General features: G+C 45.8%; 1 protein-coding gene across 2 annotated transcripts; it reads right to left on the reverse strand.

Moving 5' to 3' along the window:
• Nucleotides 1-1,288: 1,288 nt before the first annotated feature.
• On the reverse strand, nt 1,289-12,221 carry ZBTB2 (zinc finger and BTB domain containing 2). 2 transcript variants are annotated; one of them, XM_080998391.1, is made up of 4 exons: nt 11,707-12,221; nt 8,593-11,663; nt 4,764-4,946; nt 1,289-4,296 (listed from the first exon to the last, which is right to left on the reverse strand). In XM_080998391.1, the coding sequence occupies exons 3-4, from the start codon at nt 4,934-4,936 to the stop codon at nt 2,931-2,933; spliced, it is 1,539 nt and encodes a 512-aa protein (XP_080854517.1). In that variant the 5' UTR covers nt 4,937-4,946; nt 8,593-11,663; nt 11,707-12,221; the 3' UTR covers nt 1,289-2,930. The 2 variants fall into 2 exon arrangements, with proteins under 2 accessions (XP_080854517.1, XP_080854518.1); XM_080998392.1 differs by lacking the exons at nt 8,593-11,663; nt 11,707-12,221 and adding an exon at nt 6,605-6,628.
• Nucleotides 12,222-13,256: the final 1,035 nt, after the last annotated feature.

A 13,256-nucleotide genomic window follows, 5' to 3' on the forward strand; every position in this document is an offset into this window, starting at 1 on the left:
TTCACTGTGCCACAAGCCACCCCATTCACCAAGTGCTTTGAACTGCCAACAGGTTTGGGGAGGGGAAAAGGGTTGGGGAAGTCTACAAGTACCTTTCCATGGCTTTTCACTGAATTTAACCCTTAGGTAGCAATCATTTGCATATATCTAGGTGTAAGACCCTTTGAAAGCAGTGGGACTTCTTTCTGAGTTTTTTTTTATTTTAATATACTTCTAGCCAATCTTTTAGAGTGCATCAAAAAAGGGGGGGGTTCAAATTAGCCTGTGGAAGGCATTCCAGATATATAGCCATCATGGTACCAACTTAACTTCTTTCACCAGTGAACCAGAGCTGATTAAAAGGTTAGGTGCCTAGAGGTACAGGTGATCTTTCTAAGTAGCCAGGCCCCAAACTCCTTACAGAGCTGTGAAGGTTAATGCCATCACTTTATAAATTAAATGGAGCCTGGAATTTAATAGGCAGCAAGTAATTTGTGCCACTGACTTCAGTGAGGCTGTGTGGGTCTGAGTAGCCCCTTATGGTGAACAGCCAACCTGTACCACTTGAAATTGCAGGTGGCAAAACGTATTTTATTTCGCCACTTTGTAAATTATTTCCTATAAATAGCACAGCAAGGAAGGGGCTCGACTAGCCCCTTATTCCCTGTTGTACCCAAAGGGAGCTTGGTTTAAACATGCAACACATGTCCTTGTAGTCTGAACTGGTATAGCGCGCACACAGGCTAGCTTTGACATTTTCTGGAGTGGGGCTCTGTCACGAGTGTGAGGCAGTGTGCTTTTTAAATTTCTGGGGTCCAAGCAAACGATAATGGAGTAAAGGGTAGGAACAGTGGGGACACACTCTGTGTATAGGTCTTCACATGCAGCTTCCTGGATCAGGAACTTGGTGGACTCTGAGCTGCAGTCATGAAATCTGATAACTATTTAAGAACATGCTTACCTCTAGTCCTTCTATTTTTTAAAGAGAAAGCCTTATAGTTCGATTCTATCCCTTCACACGCTTGATCTGATGCAAGCACAGGCCCGTGACAGAACAGTTACATTCAGTGTGTCCCTTTCCAGAGCGGCTGTGCAGTGACAGGCCTTAATTTGGGGACATAAGAGGCCCATGATCGCGAACTGCATAGACTTTCCCCTCGCAAACACACACGTTTCCCACATCAGTTGTTCCTGCTGCTTTGGCCCCCCAACAGCCTCGTGCTGCATGTTGAGTCCATTTCTAAGATCTGCACAGCATGTACATATGATCAGCTCACATTCAATCACCTTTGACTTGACAAAAATCAAATTTTATTTTATACCTTTTTTATTCCATAAAATAATGTATAAAAACTTACAAACTGGAAAACATAACTAGACACAAAATAGGATGATACTCAAATAAAACATGTATACAAAAGCAGATTTGTATCTGCCTCTCTCCCCCATCAAACACACACTGCCCCCATTTCTGGTGGAATGCCTCTGTTTCTTGAAACTTTCCCACCAGGACAATTGACCTTTCAATGGACTCCCTCCTCTCAGGTTATTTATACTATTGGAGAATATTATTATATTTATATATTAAAAAGATAAAAATCAGCAACTTGATTTTAAATTTGCATACGGTACTATCCAGAGCAGAAACTTGAATGTACACTGTGTCCCCTTTATTTATTTTTTGCACTTTGACTGGTGCCCAAATTGAAGGAAAATAAAGAATATATAGCTTTCCACTCAATGTTGCACTGTTACTTAAAAACCAACCATGATACAGTTTCATCATTATACCATTTGCTATGTTACAAGAGGATGCCAGTAGCTAAATATTATTTAAGACCAGATTTCCTTTCCCTTAATTCCTACGTTAATCACATAAACTCAGATTGCTGCTTTGATAAAATAAAAAAGCCACAATGTTTTTCCTTTTTCAGTTACACTATAAAGGCTCAAATCTATTATTCCCACATTTAGCACAGGGCTCACTATGTACAATTCTTCTAATTTCTGATTTCCTTCACGTTTTGGGTGATAGCTCTGTTCATCATTATCAATTACTAGTCAGCAGGATAAAAAAAAATGCATACACCCTGTACCAATTCAAATGTAAATATGCGTTTAAAAAGGACCAATTTGTGAGACGTTACAAGCAGTGGCCAGTTTGGAAAGGGTGCATGCACACATTTTACCTGCATTTACCTGAAGTACATACACACACATACATACATTTTTATGCATATAAAACGATTGCCATCACATTATTACTGCTATTTTAGCAAAATCTGGTCCTAAACACATTTATCTGGAAGTTTTAAGTCCCACTGCAGTTAGTGGGGTTGACTACCAAGTCACTATGCTTGGAGTCAAGCCTTAATAATACATTTTTAATGGACATAATGTCAATGAAGTTACCTGGAAACAAACACTTGACAATAATCATGTGGATTAAAATAGTGTTCTTGGTTCATTAAGGGAATTTCCAAGTTTTGTAAAATGACAACTTTACACAGCTTATAGGTGTGTAACCGTGAGAATTTTGTATCTTCGGTATTCCCTCAAAATGCTATTTGTTGAGAGAAAATATTGTAGTTTAATGAACATGTTTAGTTTCCTTTCTGTCTTCTTCTCACATTGCATCTCACTGCATTCAAGTATATATATATAGAAACAGTCTTAGAACTCGCTTAGAGTATGTTACAGATGCATTTTAGCATTATTCACATAGTTAGCTGAGTTACCCTTATACATTTTCTTCTTGGTTAAAATCAATTGTTATAATGTGATACAACACCCTTTATTAATTTTATACTTTTGCTGGAAAAAGGAACAGAGCCAGACTTCCTTCCATGTCAGTGTAGTTATGGTTGTGGGGAGGGGAGGAGGATTGGTTTAGTAAAAATGAGTAAGACAAACTGTTTTCTTAAAAAATAATAATGATATGAGCCTCACAGTCAGTCTAACAACACTGCTTCCTGTTCTTTTTTGATAGAGTCTAAGACCGAATGGTCACTCTCTGTGGTTTCAGCATCCCCACCACCTAGCAAAATGGATCTATCCTCGTCTAGAGTAAAGACAGAGTTCTGACTTTGGCACGAATGTTTGACGACTTCATTAGGCGTGGAGAACGTTTTGTCACATAAGTTGCATTTATAGGGTTTGTTGGTCTGTACCAACATGTTGTCCATTTGGTTGCCTTCCTCAAAAGTACAAAGCTCCAGAGTCTGCTTGTCCACCATGGTGTAGGTGTCCATGCTTTGGTTTAGACATACATGTCGAGCAGCTTGATTGGCCCGGCAGAAGCTTTTGTCACAGGTGCTGCACTTGAAAGGCTTGCCAGTATGAATGTACATGTGCTCCCTCCAGTGGCTTTTCTGAATAAATTTGCGCCCACAAATGGAACACTCGTACTTCCGCCTTTTAACTTCCCTTTCTTGATCTGCTTGCTCCAAGTTGTCTATGTCAGCAATGTCAGAGGGTGGTGGTGTTTCAGCCTGCGGTTGTCCATCAATGATGGGTGAATCCGAGATCTGCTGCAGCTCGCTATCGCTAATCATTCCAGCTTCAGCAACTTCCATAGAATCTTTTTCAGGAGCGTTATTACAAAGAGATAAAGGAACGCTACTTTCCCCGTGCTGGCTTGATGAGAAAGGCACCCCTGTGTGAATCTGGAGATGCTCACGCAAACTACTTCGCAAATTGAATCGCCGACCGCAGAGGTGACAAGCGTAGTATTTGGGGAAGCTTCCGTTCTTTTTCATAATGCTTGGCTTGACGTGCGCAATTGTGAGAGAAGCAGGCTGATCATCTGAGGAGGAGGCTTCCATGTTGTTTTCATCACCTGGAGGAGAAGGATGAGGAGCAGTAGAAACCAGTTCAGGAGACAATGGAGGCTGTAATGGGTCTGAAGTGGACATATTTGTTGGGGGCACTTGAGGCAGCGGTGGTGGTGGTATCTGTGACAGTTGGGTGGCTTCATGCATCTGTTCTTGATTTGCTCTTGATGACTGTGGCCTTGGTCCTCGAACAGGTTTGTCAGTTGTGGTGGCTGCTTTTGTGGAATTTCTTGCCTGGTGATCCGCAATCTGAATACCGTATAATGAAGATGCCAATGGAAAAATCTGCTCCGGGTGCGTAAAGTTTCCTTGACTGGCAAGGCTAGCCTCTTGAATAAGCGGGAACGCATGCAGAAACTTTATTCCTTGCTCCAATCGAACAGGATCTATGAGCTGAGGTGCCATTTTTCCAGTGTACATCAAATGTAAGAGATAGCTGAAAATATCTGGCTGTATGTCAGTTGCCTTCAAACGGACACATTCACTGAAAGAAATTTCAAAACAGTATTAAAGAGGAAGATAAAATGCTTCTGAAGGATTACAATAATCTAAGCATACAACTAAGTGCACAATTTTAAGTATACAAGAATGCAATCCTAGACATGTTCATATAAATAAAATAAATCTGTTATCATGGTTTAGGCATTACTTCTACTGCTGCAAAATATATATATATATATATAATCTGCAAAATTGTGATCTAATTTATTCCAGAATATATACCTTCAGGGCAGCAGTTCATGAACTCGATCCACAAACTAGTTAGGAGTGAAATCCACAGGATTGGCACTGTAATCCGGTTAACTGATTTGTGGATGAAGCTGGATGTTTAGTTATTGTGATTTATAAAGCAACTCACATTAGGCTGCCTTAACACTTTCTAATTCCTTCAGACTATTTTACCTTAACTAAATACCATTTTTAAAGTGTATTATTTTATAACTTCTGTACCTGCTTTGATGAACAAACAGCATCTTGAAATAGTTGGAAAAAGAGGCAAGGACAGATTTGTGTGCCTTGAAGTAAACATCACCAATAGCAACTGTACAGTCACACAGGAAACCAAACTCCCGTTGAGCATTGAGCTGCTGCAGAAGAATCAGTCCATGGTTGGCTAAATCCATCTTTTAAATTCTGTAAAGCAAATATACTTGTTTAAAACAATTTCCTCAAACATACTGTTACAGATCTGGGGTAAACAGAATTTGGGGATAAAAAGGCACCCATAACTGCTAGGGCTAGTGAATGTTAGAAATTAATAAATGGTAAAATTTAGATAATATTTGAAGTATTGAAGGGAACATGCTCAACATTAGGAAATTGCCCTGGGGAAAAGTGCAATCAAGGTGCAATTACCAGACAATGGCCAGTGATTGACCCTGTTCCTGAGCTCAGGGTATATAGCAGAGTTGGGAGGCGGAGGTTACAGGTGGTGTAATGTCACTAGGGCTGGGCAATATATTGTACAAAACCAGTTTGAAGTCCATATCATGATACTGGTTTCATAATTTTTGACCTGACTATGATGTTTGTGTGCGTGCGCAAAAAAACACGATGTGGGGGAAACTGTGAACCCAGACAGTGCCTCTACAGAGCTCCATCCTTCTTTCATGATGTTAAGCGGGTTTATTTACACATACTGTATATACAACCTGAAGCCTACAATGGAGGAAGTTGGCAGCAGCAGCAGCAGCAGCCCAAAACATGTCAGCTTATTCCATAGCAGCAACAACAATAAGCTCAGCACCATCTTTTCTCTTCAGCCTATCTTGCACTGCAGGGCACAACATAGCTTAGCAGTTCCTTTCTGCTTCCTGATTACATTAGTCCAGCCCTAACCTCATAGCTTCTTTCCTAGCCTCAGCTCTGGTCCCTCCTTTGCTATGCTAAAGCTAATTACCTCAAAGGGACATGGATGGTACTGTGGTCTAAACCACTGAGCCTCTTGGGCTTGCTGATCAGAAGGTTGGCAGTTCGAATCCCTACGACAGGGTGAGCTCCCGTTGCTCTGTCCTAGCTCCTGCCAACCTAGCAGGGTCGAGAACACCAGTGCAAGAGATATATAGATACCGCTGTGGCGGGAAGGTAAACAGTGTTTTCGTGCGCTCTGGTTTCTGTCACAGTGTTCCGTTGCGCCAGAAGCGGTTTAGTCCTGCTGGCCACATGACCCGGAAAGCTCTCTGTGGACAAACGCTGGCTCCCTTGGCCTCAACCCCATAGTCGCCTTTGACTGGACTTAACTGCCAAGGGGTCCTTTACCGTTACCTTTTACCTACCTCAAAGGGGATTAACTTTTCACACATTTCTTTTGAGGCTTTGAACTTCAAATGGTCTATGCCCCTCCCCCTCCTTCACCTAAACAAGGAAATTAGTCTTTTCAATCAACACTTGTTGATTGGCTAGCATTACTGACCTGATACACAACTTCAGAAAACTGCCTAATTTAATTAGTGGCGTACCCACAGTAATTATTGGTGCTTAGAATACATCACTTCCCACGGCACATAATTTGTAACGCAAGCCAAATTAAACACATCAAACCTTAATTAAATTATGGCACTATCTTGATCTGGATTTTTAGGCTGTCTTGCACGCCAGATTATTAACAATATCCTGTGGCCAAGTTGCTCGCCAGGACAATGGTTGTAGCTTATTACACCACTCCTTGCCTGACTGTACTGGCTGCCATTTAGTTTCCAGGTCCAATTCAAAGTGTTGATTTTGATCTATAAAGCCGTAAATGGCTCAAGACCACAATACCTCAAGGACTGCCTCTTTCCATATGAACCTACCCGGACCCGCAGATTATCTTCTAAGGATCTTCTTCAAGTGCCTCCTCCACAAGATGTCCAGAGGGCAGCAACACAAAAACAGGTCTTTTCTCACCAGGCAACAACATTAGTCTTCCACCATGCCTTTGGCTATTTAACATCCTACACTCTTTTAAATGTGTTTGTGGAAGGGAAGGGTTTTGTTGTTTTTATGTATAGTTTTTTAAAAATTATATTGTATTTTTATGGTGTGAATCTCAGATCCTTGGATTAAGTGTTATATGCAAATGAGTGCTCACTGGAAGGACAGATCCTGAAGCTGAGGCTCCAATACTTTGGCCACCTCATGAGAAGAGAAGACTCCCTGGAATAGACCCTGATGTTGGGAAAGATGGAGGGCACAAGGAGAAGGGGACGACAGAGGACGAGATAGTTGGACAGTGTTCTCGAAGCTACGAACATGAGTTTGACCAGGCTGCGGGAGGCAGTGGAAGACAGGAGTGCCTGGCGTGCTCTGGTCCATGGGGTCACGATGAGTCGGACACGACTAAACAACAACAACATTGCTATTCCAATGTACAGAATCTGGTGATAACTTAAAAGTTAAATATCCCCCTTTAACGGATTTGTTTTTCAGTCCAAGATGACCAGGACATTGGGTTTGGGGCACTAAATAAAAATTTGAGGCTCTTGTGGTTGTGATCCTGGTTCGTCTGCTACTGCGCGCAAACAGAAATTATCGAAATAAAACACTTAAGAGCTTTAAGGCGCCGAATAAAAGTGGCAAATCCCGTCTGCATCCCGGCCAGGAAGGAAGCGGGGGAAAGGAGCATTTTGCAAACTAAGCGGCTGCTCGCTCGGCAAGGAAGCAGACCGTCCGGCTCCTTCTCTAAACAACCCACAAGAGCCAGCGAGACTCCGCGGCGGCGCTCATAGGCGACAGCCGGACGGAGAGAAATCAACAGCAACCAATAGCGGAGGAGCGCCGCAACCTTCCTTTTAGCTCCTCACCCGGCGCTTCCCGCGGTGAATCACGGGGTGCCTGCGCTGACGGCGTTTCCTATTGGCTGCCCGTCGGTGGGCGGGCGGGGGAAAGAGGACAGGCAAAGCCAAGCCGCCGCAGCCATCGCGCGCGCCCCCGAGCTCTCGCAGCCGCAGCTCCGCCTACGCCACGCCCCCTGCCCTCCCTCCCCCTCCCCTCGGCGACGCGAGGTCTCCACGTGCGCGTACACGCAGCTCCCGGAGGGGGGCGGGGCGTACGCGAGGACGGACGGCGGCGCGAGGCGACGTAAGCAGCGCGAGCGAGCGAGCTGCGGCGCCTAAGGCGCGCGAGAGACGGGATCCGCCGCTGTCGCCAGGGCCGCCTAGGCTGCTGAAGAGACGCAGACGGAGCCGCCCACCATCAACCCCCCCGCCCTCCCTCCTTCTCGCTCCCTCCCTCCCCCTCCCTTTCCCGCTCCGCGCGGCTGCCTCAGCGCCCGCCCCTCCCCCCTCTCTAGGCCGGCCTGCTGCTGCTGCTGCCGCTGGTGAGAGAAAAAGCGGGGAAGGCCGCTGCGTAGCTCGGCGGCTCCGAGGGAGGGAGGGAGGGAGACCGGAGGGAGCGGGGAAAGCAGGCGCCCAGGGGCCCGAACCGAGCCCAGCTCACGCTGACCCCGCGGGCCAGGGCTGGTGGGAGCAGAAATCCCCCCCCCTCGGGTCCTGTCCTGACCGGGCGACCTTCCCACCCGCCGACCCCGGGGGGGGGGGGCAGCAGCCTCCACCGTCTCGAGGCCGCCGCCGGTTAGTCGCGAAATCTCCCTCAGGTGCTCGGGCCGCCCTTTCCCTCCTTTCGGGTCCCGACCTGGCCTAGCCCAACCGCCAGCACAATGGTGGGCATGGAGCGGGGTGGGGGGGCAGTCGGACGCCTCGGCCTCCTCCTCCGCCGCCGCTCACGCTTCCCCCTCCCTCTCCCCCCCCCGCCGCCCCGATTCACCTTGTGTATGCGGGGGGGGGGGGCAGACGGAGCTCACCTGGCTCGCGCTCTCCGGGAGCCCCCGCCGCCGCCTCGGCGCGCGCCCAGCAGCAGCAGCAGCAACAACGGAGTCGGAGACGGCGGCGGCGGCGGCTTTTCCTGTCCGGTTACGTTAGGGTCACATGACCGAGAGCGGAGCAGAGAGGCTGTGGCGAGGAGCCCCCGCCGGGGAGAGAGGCAGAGAGGAGGGGGAGGGGAGGCGGCGACGAGCGCTGTGGCGGCAACAGCAGCAGGAGCCACCCCTCCCCCCTCGCCTCCTTCCCCGCCCGCCTCGCCTCGCCTTTTCGCGCGCCGCTTCCAGCGAGCAGCAAGCGCAGGCCGCACCGGGCTCGGGGCGGGCGGGCGGGCGCTCTTTTGCAACGGCGGGGAGAGAGGGAAAAACGAAGCCGGGCCTGTCGGCTGCGGCTGCTTTGGGCTGTAATGCACCGACATAGGCGGCGTACTGGAGCGAGAACTGCATCTTCAAACATTCGCTCCATGCGATGTTCTCTCCCCCGAGCAGTTACAGGAGGGAGGGAATTGCCACGAGGTGGCCAAAACAAAAATAAGATACGCTTATTTGAGGGTAAGAAAGTAAAGGTGCGATGGGGGGAGAGCTACAGCAGCTAGGGTTAATGACCAATACTATTTTTAACGTGAGGTTTATTTATTTTCAAAGAACTGAATTGGCACTACAATATTTATAATATGCAATTTTAAGTGGCTGCTTAAGCCTTGCTTAGAATATAAAATATGCTTACTCTTCAGTGCATTTTTGTAGGTGTTTATGGCGGGCCAGATAATACGAAATTTTTTGAATGTATCAAATCCCTTAAAAAAAGGGATCCAGTGGTGTCATAAGTAACTGAAAAAGTACTATGCCATAGTTGGCAGTATAGATATATAGGCCACAATCGGTACAAAAATACATGCATTTGGCTTGGCACCTGTTGAAATGTTTTGATTACATGTGGCTATTGCTTTGATGCTTTGTGGCAGTAGTCAAATGTCAGTTCACGACGAGTGCTGAGACTCTAGAACTGCAGTAAAAAAAAACTTGCTGAGTGGCCTTTTGTGTTTTTAAAAAAGGAGAGAACTCCAAATAACAATAGTGCATATGAGAATTAACCTAATCTATAAATGGCATCATCTGCCCCAAAGTGAATATGCTTCTGCTTGCTAGTGCTTTGAATAGATAGAAAGAAATGCGATTGCAGTAGTGAGTTCTCAATATGTAGGATTGCAGCTATAATACATACTTACAATATTTCCCCCCAGTCATGTTGAGGCATGGGTCTGGAATACTTAAAAATTGCTGAATTTGCTTTTGTTCCCTGAATTGCTTCCTGTAACAACTTAGGCTATTTGTGTTCTTCTGTATGATCTGTAGCTGTACACTGCCTTTCCTGTTAAGCTTCAAACATCTACAATGCTAGGTGTTACAAATATTATGTTGTAATGATATTAAGAGAAAAGGTTGCAGAATATTTTACTTACTAAATTTTAATCAAACCAGGATCTAATAAACTGTTCTATCTGCATTTATGTATTTACTGGAAGCTTGCTGTTAGAGAAAAAAGTTATTTGTTAGAAAATGTAAGGAGCCCATAGGATTTAAAATTGAAGATTCTGTTTTGTGTAGTTCTGTTGTGTGTGGCTAGTCTTTGTTGGTTCCAGAAAGTTGATGTAGAGTTTTAAAACTGCCATAGGCAAAGGAGTTCTAATAATGTTTTGTTATGGAGTGTCAGGCTCCATTGTACACACATGTTTAATACATAATATTTGCATTTCTTTGATACCACAAATTTTATTATATAAGTTCAATGGATCTGAAAAGGCTTGAAATTAAGTATTTCATTCAGACTGACTTACTTATACTGACTTAATCCCCACAGAATTTAGTCGGACTTAAGTGTGCATAAGGTAGTAGCCTCAGGTCTCATCCTTGTGCCCATACCAGGGCAGTCAAGCTTTACCAAATGGGCCACAAGACTACTTTGACATGGAAACCGTGGGCTGCACACCCCCTTCCCATAGGCATCTAAGCAAGGAGTCAGGCTTTGGGAAGAAGGTGCAAGGCTCTGGCAGGGTCCTAGAGTTCTCACACCTCCTTCCCAAAGCCTAGTTAGCACTTCCCAGCTGTGGGAAGGAGGTGTGAGGACTCTAGAACCCTGTCAGAGCATTCATGGCTTCCTCCCAAAGCCCAGCACTTCACTTTACTGGCTTGGGGAAGGCAGTGTGAGGGCTGAGGTGTGTGTGTGTCAAATGTTGCTGAGGGTCACCCAGAAATGCCTCGAGATCCACATGCAGCCCTCAAGATGAGCATTGGATATATTTGTACATCACCTCACCCAACTGGTTCCCAGAGCAATTCAAAACAATTAAACAGTGCAAACCCAGAATAAAATAGTAAAAAGTAAGATTGAGTAGAACAAGTAGATAAAAACGAAGATTGTCCAGAGCTTAAAAGGCCTGTGGTAACAAAAAACATCTTTGCCTGATGCTAAAAAGATAAAACAGGCAGGGCAGGTATTCCTGGAAAGGGAATTCTGTAAATGTGGCATCCTTTCTGAAAAGGCTTTCCCTATGGTTGCCATCTACCTCTCATGAAAAGGAGAGGCTTGCTTGCTGACTTAAATCGTTGGGCTGATGGATGTCCTTTAGGAACCCAGTATTCAAAACGGTTTATGGTTTTTGGAAATTTGCATCAATACCTTGAATTCTGCTTGGAAACAAACCAGCTGGTGAAGTTTTTAAGCCTAATGCTGTAATGCCTGTAGTTTGGTAGCTGTATTCTGTACCATCAGTAGCTATCATGCAAGTCTTCAGATGCAGTTCCACATATAATTCATTATAGTAAACAATACTGGGTGGTTTATCAGAGTATGAAGAATAGCCAGGCTCTCTCTGTCCAAGCCAGACTATGGCTGGTACAGCACTCACAGCTTATGAAAGGTACTATGTACCACAAGACACAAGATCCATAAACACACCCAGACTGAATCTTATCCTATAGGATAGAGTGCAAACCCATCTAGAACAGGCTGAACACCCATCTCCCTGAGCAAATAAACTATCTGTGCCCAGAACCTCTGTTTTGTTAAGATGGTTTAGTGCTCATCTAGCCTATCACAGCATTTCAGTGATATACATACGGACTCCAAATCACTTCTGTTAAACCACACAGTAACAAGTAATCGCATGTCTTAAAAACAGCTTTTGAATATCAGGTAGGTATACAATTCTAACCCCATCCCCAATGTTTAAAGGCTGAGCACTGTAGTTAACTGCTGGCATTGAGTCACACAGCTAGTTGTGAGGGGTGCTACGCAGGTGGGCAGAAGCTATCTCCAGTGGTAAGCCCTGAAGTGGTAAGTATCACAGGGGTGGGGTACTGGCAGTTTTAGAGCCAAAGCCTTGTGTATCCTTGGGCCCCACAGTTGTGCCAGCCTGGAGATGGCATGAAGAATTTCAAGAAACCATTCTCTCCACTTTTCAGCCCGGCTGGCATGAGCCAACAGTGTTTGGGATGTGGTGGTGTAATTACCTTGTTTTTCCTCCAATCCCACCTAAGATTGCTCTGCTAGTGACTTCGCACCTGTCAAACCTTGAGGTATGTTTGCAGTCAGGTGTGCCAACTTGAATAAAATAGGGGAGTAGGTAAACCCCGACCCACATAATCACATTGCATGGCACACACACACCATTTGAATGGCAATGCCCATCAACTTTGCAGGGGTGTGACGCCCTCAAATATTTTATTTGTGGAGGCGAATGGGCCCTCAGCCCCTAGAAGTTAGTTCCTATGCTTCCAGTACTTAAGTGTTCATATGTAGTACCGTACTTTTCTCTCTATAACACACAAATTTTTTCTCCTAAAAAGTAAGGGAAAATGTCTGTGCGTGTTATTGAGCGAATGTGTGGTCCCTGGAGCCGACCCTCCCGAGCGCAGGGGCAAAAATCCGGCAAAAATCCAATCGCGCGCGTCAGGGAGAAGGGAGTGAGAGAGGAAGCTGTTGCTTTCCTGCATTCTGCCTCAGGGTCTTAGTGCCCACCCTCTTCTGTTTCGGTTGCTGTTTGCTCAAACGGAACAAAGAGCAGGCAAATCCCCTCCCCTCCAGGCAAGCAGAGGGGAAAGGAAAGGATCTCCATGCTCCGGTGCGTCCGGGGAAGCATTTTAGGGACTCGCAAGCAGCCGGAAAACATGCAGGTGGGAGAGAGAGAGAGAGAGGGCTGGCTTAGGTGGGTGTGTGGGGGAAAACTTTTGCCTTCCTTTCCTCCCTCCCGTTAAACCCCTCTCCTGCATTCTTAGCCAGCTGCTTCTCTGCACACCCCTCTCGTGCTCCTTGTCCCTTCTGTGTTTTTCCTTCCCACTTAAAATGTGGTTACAAAGCACGGATCCACATGGATCATCAGGATCTTTGCATTGGGTCACCCCAAATTCACCATCAGATCACATAGCATGTCCATGGCTACAGCCTGCACCAAAAAAATCACGCACCCACTGTTGCCTGAGGCCACAATGGTGCAAAAACGTGGTTACAAAGCACAGATCCACAGGGATTCTCAGGATTTTTGCATTGGGCTACCACAAACTCACCATCACATCACATGTCTGTGGCCACAGCATGAGGCACAAAAATGATACACCCACTGTTTAATTCAGAATTTCCCCCCCTTGTT

Source organism: Podarcis pityusensis (assembly GCF_964106645.2).
Source record: "Podarcis pityusensis genome assembly, chromosome: 3".
Lineage (NCBI taxonomy): Eukaryota > Metazoa > Chordata > Lepidosauria > Squamata > Lacertidae > Podarcis > Podarcis pityusensis.